Source organism: Pseudopodoces humilis, chromosome 25 (genome assembly GCF_049639895.1).
Source record: "Pseudopodoces humilis isolate 2021_Gansu_Grassland_sample_001 chromosome 25, ASM4963989v1, whole genome shotgun sequence".
NCBI classification, from domain to species: Eukaryota; Metazoa; Chordata; class Aves; order Passeriformes; family Paridae; genus Pseudopodoces; species Pseudopodoces humilis.
Genome location: NC_142224.1, coordinates 5,512,450 through 5,531,944, shown reverse-complemented (window position 1 = coordinate 5,531,944; position 19,495 = coordinate 5,512,450). Strand labels below are relative to the sequence as shown.

The 19,495-nt window shown below is 45.3% G+C and overlaps 1 protein-coding gene across 10 annotated transcripts in view; it reads right to left on the bottom strand.

The window, feature by feature from the left end:
* Positions 1-16,790, bottom strand: part of NCAM1 (neural cell adhesion molecule 1) — an 81,524-nt gene extending 64,734 nt beyond the window's left edge. For all 10 annotated transcript variants that reach the window (XM_088066746.1, XM_088066747.1, XM_088066748.1 and 7 more), the window contains exon 1: positions 16,655-16,790. In XM_088066746.1, coding sequence (XP_087922872.1) covers positions 16,655-16,718 — 64 coding nt within the window. In that variant the 5' untranslated portion in view covers positions 16,719-16,790. The remainder of the gene's footprint in view (positions 1-16,654) is intronic.
* Positions 16,791-19,495: the final 2,705 nt, after the last annotated feature.

Below are 19,495 nucleotides of genomic sequence, written 5' to 3'. Positions count from 1 at the left end.
TCCACGGGGTGAGCTCATTAAAAAATGCACTCTGGAGGCCTGCCTGGCACTCAGAGCTCACTGCAAGGTGATTTTTGTTATCAGCCAGCACCTCCTGGGACATCCTCACCCCTGCCTTCATCACAACACAGATAATGAGCAGCAATTACAGCCAGACACCATCGAAAATAAAGAAATGAATTTAAAATTGGTTCTTGACGGGGTGAACGCAGTGAGTGACCCGCGGGTTTTGTCAGAATATTTGAGTAAAATCATCTTCTGTCAGAGGCTGCTGAATTGACTAAAGGCCCACTCCAGACTCTCTTATTTCCTGGTCATTACACCAATGTTTTGCATCACTTGAATTCTCCTTTTAATCACCTGCTCTATTTCCCCTACTCTCCCTCAAATTGCTGCAAACTGGGAAAAACAAAACCCGCAAAGTTTGGTAACAGATGGCACCAGAAATGTGGGATCTCCTACATGCCTGGAAGCAGGAATTCAGTCACTTCTGTCATTTAGTGAACAGCAACAAAAACCCTCGGAGAAGGTGACTCACTGGGATCCTGACACTGAATTATGGGGAAAATAGAAATCACAATTTATCTCTGAGCTTCAGAGAGCCTCAGTTTTGGGGTGTACGAGGCAAATAATGAGAGCTTTTAGAGAGAGGAGAGAAAGAATCATCTTTTAGTGTTATTTTACACCAATCCTTAACCCAAACCACTGGGATGGTGCTTCTGTCACCCCATGATCCCATCCCCATCCCTCCCGACTCCTTCCTCCTCAGAAACACAAGGATCCACCACCTCTGCTTTTCTTGCTGTTTTTAAAGCACCTCACTTTGCAAAAATTCAAATTCCCTGCACAGAGACACCTCCTTCGCTGCCCAGATCCGGAGGGAATTACACCCAAACTTTCTGGGTGTCCACTTCATTAAAAACCCCAGGAAAACATGGGCATATTCCCTAGAAAAACCAGACAGAAATAGATAAATTTCACTTGTGCACAGGAACTTTTCCTGCAATCTCTCAGCTCTCTCCATCTATGCCAGAAGTTTTCTCCCCCTTAATTACACTCTGCTCTGAATTAAGCTGGATTTTCCCCTCTTCAATGAGGACAATTTTCCCCTTCATCCTCATTTATTCACCAGCATTAAAATTCTGCTGCCTTCCAAGTGCATCCCTGCTAAAATCCTGACGTTCCAGTGATGGCATTTGTGAGCAATTTCCTGCCAGAGATTTACATCTCGTGTTCCCCCTCACGTCTTCCCCACTGCCACAGCCCCCAAAGAAAGAAAACAGCAAGGAAAGGCAGTTTGGAGCTGGAACAGTGATCCCATTGTCCTCCCAAGACATCAAAGTGCACCAGGCAGCTGCTCCTGATGGGCACCAGGACAAGGAACACGGGGGTCGAGCCTGGCTTTGATGGATTGGCAGTGGCACCACGATTAAAGAGGGATTTTCTGATTCTGCAGCAGGAACCTGGCGAGGGTCAGGCAGGAGCTGCTCATCCTCACAGGGAATCACTGCACCCGACTCTGCCTCTTCCAGGCAACACCGGGAGAGATCCAGGGGTGAAATTCAGAGATAATGGGTGCTGGGAAACAGAAAGGCGGAGCTCCAGAGATTAAAATTAACATCAGATGGTGAAAATATTCTATAAATGGGACTGATAGGAACGAGTGGTTGATGTAAGTTAGCGCATGGATGTGAGTTTCCTACTCGTCTACAGTCAACCTTCGTGCCATGTTTGTTTTTTTAGTTCCAAGGGAAAGCCAAACATTCCCTGGAGTTGCAAGCAAAGCTGTAAATGGGAAGGAATTCCCCAGTCGAGCAGGTTTCTGAGCAGGGAATTGGGAGATCCTTGGTGCCATCTCCATTGGGAGCAGCTTTTCCCTCTCCTGGGGATGTCCAGTGTAACCCTGGCCACCGAATGAACACTCCCTCACCTCCCAGAGCTCCCTGAGCACAGGAGTCCCCAGGGAATTCAGGGATTTAGGTTAAGCACCCATCTGTCTGATTCCTCCCACTGCCACCCTGCATTCTGCTCCAGTCACAAAGGCCTGCTGCTGTTCCAGTGCAATCCGTGTTTTTGGAAGCCTGCAGAGCACAGGGCACACACCCAGAGACACCAATTCCCAAAGCAGCCAAATCCCAGCTCCCAAATGCTCTTATCTGCACTCCCAAACCCAGAGCCCCCTCCTTATCTCTGCAGGGCGAGACCTCCCTGGGGTGAAGCTCACTAAAGGCAAAACACCATCACCAAAACAAAGAAACGAGTTAATTAATTGCCCTCTTGAAAAAGCTACAAATAAACTCGAGCTACAACACAAACCTGTCACTGCTGCAAAGGGCACGTTCACTGCTCACTGATCCCGAGCCATTTATTCACCTGCTCAGGTTTTAATTAAATCTTTTTAGCCTTAACATCTCCTCTTTCTTCACCAGGTCGTTCTACCCAAGAGAGGTTTTTTTTCTACACTAAAAATGCAAATGTGGGACGAGAACCAAGAAGAGCTCATTGTACTTCTCAGCTATTCTTTTCTTCCCGTTTCTTCCACCCATTTACCATGTTCAGAGATGCTTTGGGGAGTTTTTATCCATCTCAACAGCAGGAGCGGGAACACCACACAAGTTTCCTTCCAACAAGGGATGACTTCACTGTTGTTTTTCTAAGCATGCAAAAAAAATCCAAGGGGGGAAGGACATATGCAAAGCCTGCTCCCAGAATCCTTTCCCTTGCAAATTCACAGAGTGGTTTCCATCTGTTTTACAAGAATGTCAGATAATAAATTACTATTCCACCTTCTGTGCTACAAAACAGAACAGCAAACAGTGCCTGTCCAGCCCTGACTGATTCCCAACCAGCCAGGCTCCAGCGAATTCCCCTTTTGGGGCCAATTCCCAAACAGGTCTGGGAGATCCCAGGGACAGCAGGCACCCGGTCCCCACCTGGCCCTGGGGACAGCCAGGATGCTCCCAAGCACTGCACATCATCAATTTATTAATAATCCATTTATCTAGGAATACCAGAACTTCAACACGCAGCAAACAAAAGACAAACATTGGGGAAAAAAGAAGAAGAAAAAAAAAAGGCAACGGGGAAAAGTCAGGAAAGAATGGAATTAGGAATGAATAATATAGAAATCCCAGAATTAAATGGAATATATATATAAATCCTGGAGTTAGGAAACAATGGTGTTAAGAATTAATTCAAAGCCAGGACACATCACCTGATATTTCCTCACTGAGGGTTAAATCTGTAAATTTATGTAAAAAATTCATGGTGTCAAAAGGGACAAAAAAAAAAAGATATTTAGAAAAACCCAACCCTGTCAATGTCACAGGAAGGAATCCCACAGACTGCAGCGGGCTGAGAAACATCACCAAAAATGAACTGCAGGCCAAAGAACCAACTGAATCTCCAGCTTGACAGGAGGGAAAACCACCAAGAAAGCCCAAAGCAGCCAGAGAATGTCAGCACATCAGTCACATCTCCAGCCACACACAGGTGGGTTCCAGCTCTGCATGGCTGCAGTGCCTCGGCTGCTCAACCCCAGCAAAGGTTCCCCCCGCAGTTTTTGGAGGGGGGAAACACAAATTCCCCAGGGAAACGCCCAGAGCTGCAGAAATCCCACACACAGCCCCAAAAAGCACAGCTCAAGAAACCATCAGCATCTCCCAAACGCTCAGTTCTGGAGTCGTTGCTGGATTTATCTGAGGCTCCTGAAAGGCTGCACCACTCCAACCACGGGCCAGGCAGAAAACACATCTTCCCAATGGAAAAGGGAGGCTGATCTCCTCGGAAAACCATTCAATCCCAAATCCCCTGAAAGGAAGGCAAGGAACCAGCCAGGCTTTGCTTTTGGGAGGGAGGGAGAGCTGCACGCTCTCTGTAGGAACAACTTCTCTCGTGAGGCACCAGATTAAAACACCCACGAGTGCTGAAGTCAAGCGAGGCCAAACTGCAGAACTGCTCAGCTCCCCCTCAGCTGCCAGGGAAAGGAGATTAGAGGAGGAGAAGGAGGTAGAACCAAGCCTTATTCCAGGTTTATCCTCATGGAGCATCCCAAATGCTGAGCAGAACATCTCCTGCTCCACCTGAGGTCTGTGATGCCTTCAAGGCCAGCATTTGGTGGCACTGGGGACGCAGGGAAAAGACAGGAGAGATGAATTCCAGATTCCTGGGGTAACTCTCTGCTCTTCCACCCTGATCAGCAGGACACAGAAGGTCCTGGGGAGAATTTGGGCACCAGATTTACCAGAACTCCTCTCATGGCCATTTCTGCCCCTGGAGCTGGAGTAATTAATTATTTGCTCACACCCAGGGGCCTCCAGCAGCATCACACTCAAATCACTTTGGTGTTAACCAGAACTGGAACTGTGTGATTGTAACCCAGCAGGAACACTCTTTTCTTATCAGAAAGATAAGAATTGTTATTTATCCTGGATTCTGTGATGGTTTGAGACACAATTATGGCAAAGCCAGCTGCCTGCACCAACACCAGCCCAGCTTCTTCCTTCACCAACAGAGGAAGTTCACACAAAGAGGATAAGAAAAGACAGGTATTTATTTAGAGATAAATATTGCTAAATATTTCAAAGATATGCTCATGATTGGCCTACCCCATCTCCCAAAACTTCACTTCAGAAACAGGAGGTCATGAAGGAAACCCTCACTGCACCCAGCAGACAAATAGATAAACATTGAGCATCCTCATCACCTCCTTTATGGTTCCTGTTCAAAAAATAAAAGTCTCCCACTGCATTTGATGTTTTTTTATCAACAGCACAATAAATCAGTGCCATCTAGTGGAGTCCAAAATGTTAACCTGGACCACAGCTTCCAAATCTTACCTGTCTTGAATTTATAACCTCTCAAAGAAGCTTCCCTGCAGTGCAGGCAGCTGATCCATCAAACAGACAAGTTGAACACTGCACTCCAGCTCCCAAACCTGCGGGACCAACACCTGGAGCCAAACCACACTCCCAGCACCAGCAGAAACTCACCTTTAGAGCTCCTGAATGTGCAGCCAACAGCTCTGCAGTCACATGAAATATGGGCCAAAAATCAACAGAAATGTTCAGTAGAAGGGAAAAAATGACTGCATTGATTTATAGGGATTTTCCAGCAGTTTAGGAGCTAATAATGCATGAGGATGTTTAACACAGTGGTACCACCACATTTCATTGAAAGCACCCCAATTAGCACTGTGGGATTCTCTATTGCTGTGGTTCAGCTCCTCTACAAGGGCACAGAGACCACTTCACTGCTCTAGGAAAGTCAAATTTGTCCAAACAAAACAGGAGCACACGCCACGAGTTCAGTCAAAGTCCCCTCCTCTGTGATCGTGAAATTCCAGGCTTTTAGACAAGCACAAAACGAGATTATTTCCCTTGCCATTGTTAAAATCCCATTCCTGGTTTTTGGGATTACAAGGAGCGCATCTCAAGCCCCAGTGCAGTGTTCACACACCATAATTAACAAAAAAGCCCAAACATGAGCTGTGAGTGAATTAATTGGCAATAGAATTGACCAACAAGATGTGGACCAGAGACCGCAAGATCCCACCCCAAAGGCACAAACTAATTCCTACTGAGGCTTCCACACGTCCAAGGAGAGAATTACCCACCCTGCCTGCAACAAAAATCCCCTTTTCCTTCCCAAACACTGCTTCTGTGGGCTCCCACTTCAGCAACACCCAGGAATTTTACAATTTACTGCTGCTCCAGTGAAGAATCCTGGCTCCCCTTCGCCAGGCTCCCACTTTGCTCCAGCGTGGGAATCTTTTGAAATTGCCATCAAACATGGAAATGCAGATACTCTGAAAGGCTTCTGCATCTGACGCAATGCCAGGCAGGGATATTTTTAGTTCTAATCCATTTAAAGTGCTAAATTCCAAGGGAATCAGCAGCATTGCTTTCACTCACCACTCCAACTAAATTCCTCTGGTCCCACTACTCGCTGCAATCTTCAAGGAAAAGGAGATAAGAGAACCATTCACCTGATAAGAAAATACCTTTATCTTTTGTTTCTTTAATGCTTGGAGGTGCTTCTGCATGTGCCACTAAATAATAAATCACACACAAGAAATTCTCTGGACACAGAGGACACTGCAGGAATCCATCAATAATGCAGGCCCTGAACGCCCCAAACCAGGGAGTGTGAGATTTGCTATTTTTGTCTCGAGGATGAAGCAATTTAGGTTGATGAAAAGCAACTCCTGGGAATTCACTGAAGCTTTGGAATAGGGCACTGATCACCCTCCAGACCTGCCAGAGTGACTGCAGCTACAAACCAGAGCCTGAAATTCAGGGCTAAACGCAACAAAAATGGTCCACAACGGCTTTGTGCTTTCTAGATCCAGTCTCAAAGCAAGAATTCTTCATCTAAAAATGGCTTCTTTTAACCAAAATAATGGGGATTCCAAGATTTGGGACTTTCATCTGCAGGTAACTGGCACATTCAGCCTTTTCTTTGGGGATTAACAGAGACAGGTTATCAGAAACTGAAGCACACGTATTAAAAAGCATAAAAAGAAGTTTTAATTATTGGTATTACACAGCACTAACAGGGATTGTCCTGAAGAACAGCCTTTAGAGTTCTCCCATCTCCCACAAGTTATTATTTTCACATTAAAACCATGCAAACCCACAAGCCTGTGTAGAAATCACTTATTTCTACCATTGTTTTATCAGCAAACACCAACCACTGGTAAAAGCAGAAATAGCTGAAGTGTGTTTGCCCAGAACACAAAAAATTCCAAGGCAAACACGCTCCATCAGCTCCTGCTCCGAGTGCACCTTTTCACCCCCAATATTCAATGACTCCACAGTAAAATAACGCAAAAAGCAGCTCCAGAAAATGTGTGTTTTAAAAAAGAGCCAAATCAAAGGGTTTGAAGCTCAGGTTTTCTTCTGGAAGAGAAGAAATCTCTCAGGACTGTTCAATGCTTTGCTGATGATGTTGAGCTTTGCTGCTTGCAAGCGAAGGAGATTTTTGTTCTTCCAACAGAAGCCAAGTGTGAAACAGCACAAAATGCCAACAGATTGGTTAAAACCCTCCCAGAGCTCCCCTTCAGCAGAGCTGAGAGCACCCAGCAAGGAAAAGAGCACTGTTTATATGAATTTACTGCGCTTTTCCCTCCCCACCCACTGCAAGCCATTAATGAGCAGCAGGTCACATTAATTGCAGTGTGAGCAGCAAGGCAGGGCCTGGGTGGGAAAAAACAACATTTTCTCTTTCAATTAAAACCCTGGTTTTTCACCAGGTGTAAGAAAAGATCAGCACAAGTCATTTGTTTAAAAAGAAACGGTCCTTGTGTAGATTTACATTGATCTTTACTCAAGCAGGCACTTGGAATTTTTGTAAGGATCCCTCAGTACCTGTGAGCAGGTGAGAGAAATTCCTCCCTGGATATTCCCTGGCACTGGATAAAAGCAGGATTTACCTCCTCATGCCTGATACTGTGCAAAAGCAAACTGCACACCAGCGTGACCACAAAAAACACACTTTTTATTGGCCAGGAATAAAAGCATCCTACCAATCCTACCCATTTCTAGATAAAAATAACTTTTATTTTATTTAACAGAAATATTTCACAGTATTTCTTGCTCTGGAGCCAATAGTCATGCTGGCCTGCAGGGGGAAATTAAACCCACAAAAATCACTGCAGCACTACGTTATTTTTGTCCACAAAGCACAAACTACTCCAAGTTTGCTTGTATTTCATGAAATATTCATTTTATAGAGAAATGGAGAAAAATTAGAGAGCACAACGGCCAAAGCCCATCCCCAAATAAAAATACAATGGCAAAGGCAGAAGTGAACCAATATGAAAAGCAAAATGAAGAATAAAAAAAAAACCAACAATAAAAGTTGTTCCAGATTGTCTACAATAAATAAAATTACACTTTTATTCCTTCCATATATTCCTGAGAAACCCCAGCCAGCAGGGAATAAACGCTGGGAGCCTTTGCAGAGCTGATGGAGAGATTAAAGTGAGGAGGATTTAGGGAGTGGGCAGTAATTCCGTGTGTCTGCTCCCAGCCCCAGAGCACGCTGCTCTGGGGGGGATTATCTGCTGCAAACACAACTGCAACACACTCCCAGCTCTGTTCTTTTCATTCCTGCAGCCTCACAAGGATTCAGGAAGTTCCAAGCAAGGAATTTTGAATTTTCTCTGCAACAGGATTGCATTTTGCCAAAATGCCACGCACAAGCGTCTTTCTCTCACCATTAACACAGAGAAAAATGCAAAATTCAGTCCTCAAATGTCATAATCAGCCCCTCATGAATGGGAATTTTGCTCACTAGGTCCTGTGGAATCTGTGATGCACCTTAACAAATTTAAAAGGAAGATTTAAAATGGTTGTTTTGAGGCTTTCAAAGCACACACAGGGGGGCTCTAAGGGGTTCATCAGAACAGTGCCACAGCTTGCACACAATTAATATTAATTATATACAATATTAATATTATATTAATGATATCAATCCAATCTGGAGGCAGCTGTCACTAAAGGGAAATATTTCGTATTTTTAGTATTTTAGTATTTCCTGCCACACTTCATCTGTGAATACTGCAATTGCTTTACATGGAATTATGAGGGGAATAAATGGGAACTGTGTGGCCTGGATGGTTTGGGGGTTTCCTTCTGACTGCAGTGACACAGGCAAAGTTCTGCTACAGCACGAAAATCCACCATTCCCACCCCAAAACATCCACACATAAACCCAACAACTCTCACTAAAATACAGCAAAATGAACATTTGGCAGAAAAACGCTCTCCCTGTCTTGTTGCCTTAACAGCATTACCAAATTACACAAAAATTCCTCATGTTCCCCACAAAAATACCCCGAAAATGCCATTTTAAACAACAATAAACACACCAAAAGCTCTGCTCCAGTGATTAATTTCCACAAAGACCTTTCCACGTTAAAACCAACCTCAGCTCAGCCCAAAGATCATCACTCAAGGCTGTTCAGGCTTTTTTAGCTCCTTGGATTCCTGTTTGGAAACTGCTGCTTTACATAACTTCACCCCTGAAATTCACACTAAGAGGGAACTCGCTGCCAATTTTCTCGCAGAACAAAATAATCAAGAGTAAAAAAATGTGCCCAAGGAGTTGATAAAAGGAGGAAAAGCACAAGCAAAGAGACACCAAGGACTTCAGCAAACAGCTCAATAATATTGATTAAACACAAACCCAGGATAACATCTCTGGATTTGGGGAGCACTGTGATAGTTGTTGTTTGAAATGCAGATTTTTCCTTCCAATAAAAGGTTTTCTTCAGCACAACCAGGATCACTTTTCACCTGTGAGCTGGTGGTAATTCACAACCACAATTTGCAGCCCAATTCTCCTGCTCATTGTAATAAAATACAATTCCCACTGTCCTCCAGTACAATGTTTGTATGTAAATCTGTATCTATCTAGATCTAGCTAGAGATAGAGATATGTGTTTTATTTATTATATATTTTATCTGCCCATTTTCTCCTTCTCTACACCAGCCCGTCACCTGCTGAAACATCTCTGCTGCTCACTGAAGTCCATGGTTCAATATCTATGGGGTTTTTGGGACTTGTACAAAGAAAAGGACCCAAAATCTGGATTTTTTTTTGGATTTTCTGCATTTTTCCACACAGGCACAGCTCATCAGCATCTCACACTGCCCCAGAGCAGCAGCTGAACCTCCAGAAAATCACGCCAGAGGAGTGGGAAATCCTGTAACCCCCAAACTCCCACAATCTGAGATTTCCCCAAGGGATCAAGGCCTCGAGCTTGGCCTGCTGTGATCCCAAAAGGCAAAAGCAAGGGGTCAATATTTGATTTTCCAGCCCAGCTGTGGCTTTCAGCGTGGGCACTTGGCAGGGCAGAGCTCAGAGGGAGCAGAGCGGGGCTCTCCTCACCCAAACGCTGCCCGGATTCTGCTGCTCTCAGCCCCACCACTTGAATGGAATAAAAAACCCTTTTGAGCACAACAATCCCAGGGCCTGCACAATGCAAATCACAGCTCCTTTGAGAGGGTGATTAATATGCAAGGACAGGCTGGGCTCTGAGGAACCACCACAGAGCATCCCCCAAGCCCGAGCTGCCCTCAATTACCGCCCCGTGTTTATTTTAAACACCAGATTATGCAATGATGCCACACATTAAAGCCCAATTTGCCAATATTGTGCAAACAACACCAAACTGGCTGCTCCTCCTTTGGAATATCCCACATAGGAAGGCGCTGGAAGAAATGGGATTTGAATTTTTGAATGCTTAATGCACATCAATCTTCATTTGGAACCCGCTGCAAAGAGCTGCACTTGTTAAATAAATGTTTAGGGTTTTTTTTTTTTCATAAAACAAGGACATTTGTAATCCTACAGTTTGATTTCAGAGACAATTAACTAAATTTTGCAGGAATGTATTGCAGTTGCAACAACATTTGAAGTATTTTTTAATACAGTTGCTTTTGGGACAAGAGATATTAAACATCTGGAAAAGCCCATTTGAATTTGGAGGCAACAATTTTCTATTTCCATTGTCTAAAATTTATATCACTTAATTCCACCATTTATCACCTGCTCAACTCTACAGCTCAGCCAGGGCTCTCCTCTGGAAAGGAACTGGAATTTCAAGCACTGATTCAGACCAAACTCTGCCCAAAATGTGGCCTGAATATTTTACCTGGCTCATTTCTTCCTCCAACCCTTCATTTCACCCAGCTCCCCATTCCTGTACACAGATTTACACACTCCCATTCTTTGGAATTGTATTTCAAGTGAATCAATGTGGTAAATTATAATTAACCATAAACCAGCAATAAACAATTAACATTCTTATTTATCTTAAAGATTCAAGGGTGATAAATACCATGAGTATAAACAAAGAAGGAAAAGTAAATTAAATATTCAAATAAGCTTCTATTGTAACTGTTTTTCTAAGAGTAGAGGTAGGAAAATCACAGAATAATTTGGGTTGGAAGGGGTATCTTGAGATTATCCAGTCCATGGATGGAGAATCCACAATCTCTCCACTCAACCTGTTCCAGGATCCATCCAACAAAAGAAAAAAAAGAAAAAAAACAACAAAAAACCACAGAATAAAAGAGGGATTTTGTTGTGTTTTCATATGTTCAGAGAGGATTTGCTGTATTCCAGTTTGTTCTGTCGCTGGGCATCACTGGGGAGATCCTGGCTGTTTTCACTCCTTCCCAGCAGGGATTTATCCCCATCTGCATCCCCTCGAGTCTTCTCTTTCCAGTCTCAGCTTCTTCTCACACCAAAGATGCTCCTCCAGTCCCTCCTCCAGACTCTGCAGTAATTCCACAGATTTATTTCTGCCACTGGGGAGCCCAGAATTGGACCCTGCACTCCAAATGTGGCCTCAGCAGCGAGGAGCAGGTCAGGATTAGGATTTTCAGAAAATTAACCTGACTTGCCTGATTTTAATTACAAATGGTTGAAAGTGCCTACCCTGATTTACCCAATGGCTGTACCAGTCTTACAAATTCAGCTATAAAGAAAACATAAATATTTTTGTTCAAGACATGATGAGATTGACAAATCTGGAACAATTAAAGCAGTCAAGAGTTTCTTTATGTGGATTTTGTCCTGGCCAACAATGCCCTGTTGAAGTGATGGATATTTGTTTTATATCAAAATAAATCAAATGTGCTCCCCATTTTAAGAAATCGACCATTTCAATGGATTTCCCAAATATTTTTCCACATTATTCTACCCAGGTTGTACCATTTTCCCATCCCTGAGATCCCATTTCCAACTCCCATTTCCCCAACAGCCCCTGCCTCTGTCCTGTCACAAGATCTGGGATGAAAATAGAGGCTGGATCAGCACAGTATCCCATTACTGCCTGCAGCCTGCAGTGAATTTCCCTGCACCACAGGCATGGATACAGGGCTGCATCCCTGCCTGTGGCCTCAGGGCTCCCTGGGCTCTGTCCCCTCTCTCACCTGGTTTCCAGCCTGGATTTACCTGGGGACACCCAGGCCCTTCTGTGCCTCCATCCCCTGGGCACTGCAGCAGCACAGAAGCCTCAGGGAGCGATTCCAGAGCTGAAAATGCCCCCACATCCCAAACCCAGCCCTGTTTCTGCAGAGGGAAGGGGAAACATTCATCCCCAGGCACAAGCATCTTATTTTTATCTTGTTCAAACCCTACATGGCTCTGTGACTTCTGCTGCAAACACCACATCTCCACCCTAATTATTCTTCATTTTTCAGATTTCGGAGAACTCCCCCCCAGCTCTTAAGCACAGCCCAATGTGACTTTACCCCACAGCTGCTGCTGCTGCTTCTTCAGAGGAATCTTAAAGCAATTTGCACTTGCTTTGCAGGATAAACCTCCCATTGTGTGCTGTTCCCCAAAAATCAGCTTTTCCGGCAGCTGCCTGCAGATCTGGAGCTCTCTGGACTGAGGCTGTTGATGTTCCACATTTGTCCAAGTCAGGAATTAGCTGAAGCACCTCCTGTACATAAATTCTTGGGGCAAAAGCAACCTCAGAAGCCACAGCTGTAACAGGGTCCAAAAAATGCTCTGAGGAAGTTTCCAGATGGCCTTGGGTATGTTAAAATACGTCAGCACCTCCCCTGGACACCCCAACGTGTTCTGGCACTGGGTTTTTCATGGAATCACAGAGCCACTGGGCTTGGAAAAGCCCTCTGAGGCCATCCAGTCCAATCCCCACCTTGTCCAGCAATCCTTGGACACCTCAGCGATGGGGAATCCAAACCTCCCAGGGCAGCCCCTGCCGGCGTTTAACCCTTTCCATGAAGAAATTCCTCCTGAAAGTGCTTTTCGTGAATCGTTAAGGCTGGAAAAGACCTTTAAGATCACCAGGTCTCACTGTCAGCCCTGCACCACCACTGTTTTCAGCCTCAAGTGGCACAATCAGGTATTTTCTGGGCACTTCCAGGGATGGTGACTCCATCCCGTGTCTGTCATTTATCCTTGGAAGGTCTGGAATCTGCAGGCACCACTGCATGGAGAGGGATTATCTGCCTTACCATCAATATAGTGGAAAACACTGGATTTTAAGTCATAAAACTATTTTAATCTGAGATTTTATCTACTTTTCTCCATTCCATGCACGCTGCAAACCCCAAACCCCGGGAAGAGCTCGGAGCCAACCCCAAAGGCAGGAGCAGGCGCTGCCATTTGGCTCTCACGGTCACTTCAAAAGGCTTCGTTCCTAATGAGCAGCTGCATTTCCCCACCAGGAACTGCGGGGCCATAATGGCCCTGCTGCCAAACCCTGCTCATTTCCATCCCTGTGCACAGCCAGCCCTTTGCTCCATGCTAATGTGTTTTCCTAAACAAAAGGAGCCACAGCCAGCCCAGAGCTGACCTTCAAATTTGCTCCTGTGATTTGGATGGCTCTGAGTCTATTTGCCTGGTGGCTCTTTTTTATTTATTTATATTTTATTTCTTTTTTTTTTGAGAGTGGGGGGAGAGTGTTGGGATGAAAAGCGACACATTAATTCCTAAAAAAACACGCGCAAAGGAAGCAGCCAGGAGACAGGAGCTGCTGGGAGCCGTAGTTCCCTGCCAGACACACCCTCAGCCCAGTTATTCCCATTCTCCCTGTTTATAAACAACAAGGAAAATTCAATTCTGTTTCCTCGTCACTTTCCAGGTTCGGGATTTACACTTCGCTTGTTTCACATCACATTTCACATCCCTGGGAAGGGACAGAATTGGGAAATAAACAAAGAAATAAACATCCTCCTTTCAGTGCACCTGAAAAACACTGCCCTGGTAGCATCAGATCCTCAAACCCTGCTCAGGATTCCCTGTGTAAAAGCCAGGACACAATTCCAAAGGAAACAGCTTCCCCCAGGCCGCTTACAGAGGCATTTGGGGAAGTTCATAATACCCATCTTAAGGCTGAATACACTGCAAAACCGATGCTTCCAAAACCACCCCAGAAACCCACCGAAAATGCCCTTTTTTATATCACCAGGTGTGTAAAATAATGAGAAAAACCGCGGGATGGCTTTTGAAATGAGGAAATGAACTGTGCTTTGTCTCCTCGCCGAGCTATCCCTCTGTTCATCGCAGACTGATGGCAGCAGATGCAGGATCCCCTCCTCCTCCTCCTCCTCCTCCTCCTCCTCCTCCCCCAGCAATTGGTTCTGCTTCCCTGGCAGCCCGTGGAGGAAATCCATGGCATAGCCCTCCCACCCCAAACAAACAGGAAAACCCCTAAAAAACCTCCATGGTGTTCTCTATCCACGATAAACCAGCGCCTGTACCCAACGGCGGAGCAGTCTAGCCTGAAAATACATTTCTGGAGACGAGCCAAGAAAAGTGAAGGCACTTTCAGCCTGGAGAGCAGCCACAATGTTTAACACTTAAAAACTGGGTATTCACTGAGTTACTCTTGTATTAAATGTCCTTAAAAAAACCCCTCTGACAAAACCCACACGCAAAAGATCCAAGACTAAAAAAACCAGCCCAAGAGTCAAGTTGGGAATTTTCAAGTTCATGTGTCAAGGGGATAAAGTTGATACAAAATCCTCTCTATTCTTTAGGAAACCACAGTTCTCAGGATGTACATGAAAGGAGAGGAGCCATCTGCTCTGTCTATAAATCAGCTTCTAAATTATCAGAGATTGTTTTCATTTTAAAGCAGACTAAATAAATCATCGCTAGCACAGGCCACGGGGATACACACAAAATGTGGAATTATTCTAAAAGACATAAAAGACACGGTTTGCTTGTGAACCTACCCCCCACAACAGTTTCCTCAGGAAATCCACACTGATAAAATATCTCTCTCTTGCCTCCTCTTATATTTAAGCTTAAGGAGTTTTTTCCAGCAGCACAATCATAAAATAAATAAAAATAAATAGAACACCCTCTTGTACTGACATCTCCACAGCTTTCAAAGCAAAATTCCTTCTCCCCCCATCACAGACTGGTGAGCTCAGCTGGGAAAAAGGTACAAGAGCAGAGCATCTTTTAGGGCGGAAAGCAGAGCTGGATGTGCTTGGTGCTGCTTTCACCATAAACACTGCTGCTGCTTTGTTCTAGCTTTTTAATATTTTATTTGGTTTTTGTGTTCTCCATTTTATGCTGATTTAACAGTTCCAGCTGTGCAGCTCCCTAGGCAGTCTCCATATTCATAATTATTATTATTGGATAAACATGTATTTGAGTGGGGCAACAGATGATATGCAGATAATTTTTCTTTTGCTTACTCCCATTTATTTCCCCTGGGAAAAAAAGAAAAAAACCAGCAAAAACCCCAAAGCAAGCCGCTTTATTGTGCCCTCCCACAGCTGAGAAAGGCAGTGTGGATGTGTCAGGGAGGCGATGGCTGTGCAATCGCAGGGAGCAGTCTGGCACTGAGCACGGAGAGCAGGAATGTGCAGCCACGGGGATGGGAGGGTGTGGCCGGGCCAGATGCGGAGCTGGATACGGGAAGAGCTGCCGGCAACGGGAGCACAACCCCTCCTTTACTGCACAGACCCTCTCGTCAGCGCTGCTTTTTGGGCTTTTGGCATTAAAGAGAGCCTAAAGTGCAGCGCTTCGGATCAGGGCGGGTGCTGCGCTGGTGTTAAACAGGTGGCTGGGGTTTGGCAGCAGCCCTGGGGACACTGGTGGCACTGGTCACCACGACAGCGACTGTCACCACGAGAGCAGGGAGAGCCCCGGCAGCGGGAATTGCTTAAGGAGATAGAAATGCTCAGCCTGGGGAGAGGTGCTGGGTACGGAGCCAGGGATGGAAGACGGCAAGGACACACCGACAGCTCCAGGGAGCGCAGGGACACGGACACAGCGCCGGGAGCCGGACACCAAAAGCGGAGCCGAGAGGGGCTCGGTGACATCTGCGAGGTGGCGGCGGCACAGCCAGCCCGGGATGCTCTGGAGGGACGGGGGACACGGGGCTGAGCAGGACAGGACGGGACAGGGAGCAAACACTGGCGGAGCCCAGCGCGGCTCGGGGAGCGCTCCCCGGGGAGCGCCGGCACGGACAGCGCCGCGAGGAGGGACGGACAGACGGACGGACGGACGGACAGCACAGGATGCACTCCGGACGGGATGGACAGCACAGGGATGCGGCTCGGAGGAGGGATGCCGGCTGGGGCGGGGCCGGCGAAGGTGTGGCCGCTCCATCCCGCCGCTCCCAGCCCAACCTGCCGCTCCCGAACGCGGGCGGTGGCGACTGGGGCGGCCACCGGCGGCTCCCGAGCGGCCACGGCGGGGCCACCGCCGCACCGCTCGCGCCCGGGGCCGCTCCACAACGGCAGCGCCCCGCGCCCCTCCTTTTTCTTTCTTTTTTTCTCTCCTTCTCCTCCTTCTCTTTTCATCATTCCAGCCGCTCCACGGCCATCGCATCCCTCGCTCGCTCCCCGGCCGCGTCCGTGCCCGGCTGGCGGAGGGCGGCGGCCGCGGAGCATCCCGGCGGTGCGCACCGAGCCCGCCGCGACAGCCGCAGCATCCCCTCCGCGCCCATTGTCTGCGCTCCCCGCGCACCGACCCGCACGGCCCCGCCGCTGCTCCCCCACCCAGGGGCAGCCCGGCCGCCTCTTCATCCTCCTCATCCTCCTCCTGCCGCTGCCACCGCCGTCCTCCCGCCGCGGCCCCCCCGCAGCATCCCGGGGTCCGCCCGACCCCATTGTTCGCGGCGCGCCCCCGCCCCCGGCGCCCCGCGTACCTGCGGCTCGCAGCAGGACGAAGGCGCAGGGCAGCACGGCGAGCGGCAGCAGCATCGCACCCATGGAGCCGCCCGCCGGGGCTGCGGGCGCGGGGAGGGCGCGGAGAGCCGAGCCCGTGTGGCCGCTCCGCTGCGCTCGCTGCGCCCGCCGCGTCCCGGCGCCGCCGCGCTCACTGACAGCGCCGCGATCCCTCCGCCCGCCCCCCGCCCCGCGCTGATCCCTCCGCCACGACAAATAGTGCCCGCTGCGCGCCCGGCGGGGACCGCGCGGAATGAACCCGCTCTCATTCTGGAATGGGCAAAGAAATAAATAAACCCGCAGATCAGCTTTGATAATTGCTGTCGCATTGTTGGTAGCTGTCATGGCATCGTTTTTAACTATTAGCACATGATTATGCTCTTATATATGATAAATTACATATTATAATTATATATTATAATATAATTGTAATGTATTATTAATATATTATCGTTTATATTATATTCATTTTTGTCACATTATTATCATCATAGCATCATTACTAATTATCATCACATCATTACATTGCATTATATTATATTATATTATATTATATTATATTATATTATATTATATTATATTATATTATATTATATTATATTATATTACATTACATTATATTATATTATATTATATTTATTATATTATATTATATTTAGTATGTTTATTATATATTATATTATATTATATTATATTATATTATATTATATTATATTATGTTATATTATATTTATTATATTATATTTTATTATATTATATTATATTATATTATATTATATTATATTATATTATATTATGTTATATTATATTATATTTATTATATTATATTTTATTATGTTTATATTATATTATATTATATTATATTATATTTTATTATATTATATTATATTTTATTTTATTATATTATATTATATTATATTATACTATACTATATTATATTATATTACATTACATTATATTACATTACATTACATTATATTATATTATATTATATTATATTATATTATATTATATTATCAATTATCATGCCATCAGTAACTATTATCACATTAACATAAAAATAGATATTATTAATAATTTATTATTAATTATAATTAATAGTATTATAATATATAATATATAATTATTAGGAGTCTTGGAGAGATCATTACATCAATTAAGGCAGCTCTTTTTCCCTGCAAGCTGACATCCCCAAAAACTGGAGCAGAAGTTATGTGAAGAGAGAATATTGCACGCAACAAATACCAGGAATTATTGTGCACGGTGGGGGAGCGGTTGTTCCAGCAGATCTTTATTCCCATTAAACAACATTTCAGTCCATGGTGTGGGAATTTTAACTCCCAGGGTGGATAAAGGCAAGAAATCACAGGGAATTCAGCAGAGGAAAAATCACCCCAAACCCCCTCCAGCTCAGGGATGGGGCAGAATAAAGGAGAATCTGGAGACACCATTTCACCTGTAGCAGAATTCCAGAAATACGAGCTTTTCTCTCAAAAATACTCCACAGAGCAAAGACACCAAGTGTCTAGCCTGAATTTAAGCCTCCAAGTGATTTAAAAACAAAATAATGGATTTTTATGATGAAAATCCAATGGAGGTGAGTCCCAGGCATATCCAAATGGAATGAGGTGCTCCAAGTACATTACCTGACACATTTCCCTTTTTTTTTGGCCATTAACAGAGGTTTATGGGCCGTGCACGTGCATTTCTTTTAGTTAATATATAAAATGAAAAGGGGAAAAAAAATCCCATCAATCAATAACTGAAGTGCAGGTTTCAGTTATTGACTTCACCGGGTACTTGGCATAAAAGCCAGCAGGAAATTTGAAGTTTTCTGCCGCATTTAAAAGCAGCAGCAGTGGAATCTGTCAAATTAATTCCACTTCTGCTATGCAAATATAATAAAAGTGAATTTTAACCATACAGGCATTTCACAAATATTAGACCCAGATTTGTAAGCCACAAAGCAGAGCTCTCCCTTTTTTGTAGGCTCTGGAGAAGGGACATAATTAGGGAGTGCACCTCAGAATTCCCCCTGCTCAGACGGGGATTATTCTGTGCTCTGCAGACGTTTATGGTGATGGATAACAACACTATGCAAAACGACCTCAAATCAATATTCTTCACAGCCAGGCTATAAAAGCAGAGATAGTTCCTTGAAACATCCCTCTCCTTGTCACGGATTATTTTTAAAAGTCTTTATATAGAGGAGAAGAAAATCTCCCTTTCCTTGTTTGGACGCCGTGGCTCACAAAGATGTTCATGTGCTCTGGTGATGTCAAAAGGAATCAGGGTGAATTGGAGAGGTAAAATTAGAGCCCACAAATTGAGAATCCGAGCACTCCAAAGCTCTGGTTTGTGTCCATACCTGGAGCCAGCTCCAAGCTGGAGCCGGGATTTCTCCTGGAGTTCTGCTTCCATGCCCAGAGCTGTGAGAATAGGGGTGTGGAGCTGTTAGTCATGGAAATATCCAGGGAAAGGGACCTCATGGCCGTGCTCTGTCAGCCTGACTCACAGCTCACATGTCACCCAGCTGATGGCGTTCCTGGAAGTCACCTGGCACTTGTGGGAATAAAGGAAATCTTCCATCTCTGAAGCCAAAATGTTAAATTTAACATGCACGCTTCCGTGTATAAAACCATTGCACACTGCCAGTGTGCAGCAAATGTCTCATTTTAATATTTTTAACCTACCCAGTCAACTCTGGTGCTTCAGTTCAGAGGAGAAAAGGATTATCAGCTGAGCAGAATAGCAGAAATTAAGAGGGTTGTAAAGAGTACATGAGGATTAATTGACTGCTCTCTTCCACTCTTCCCGTGGTG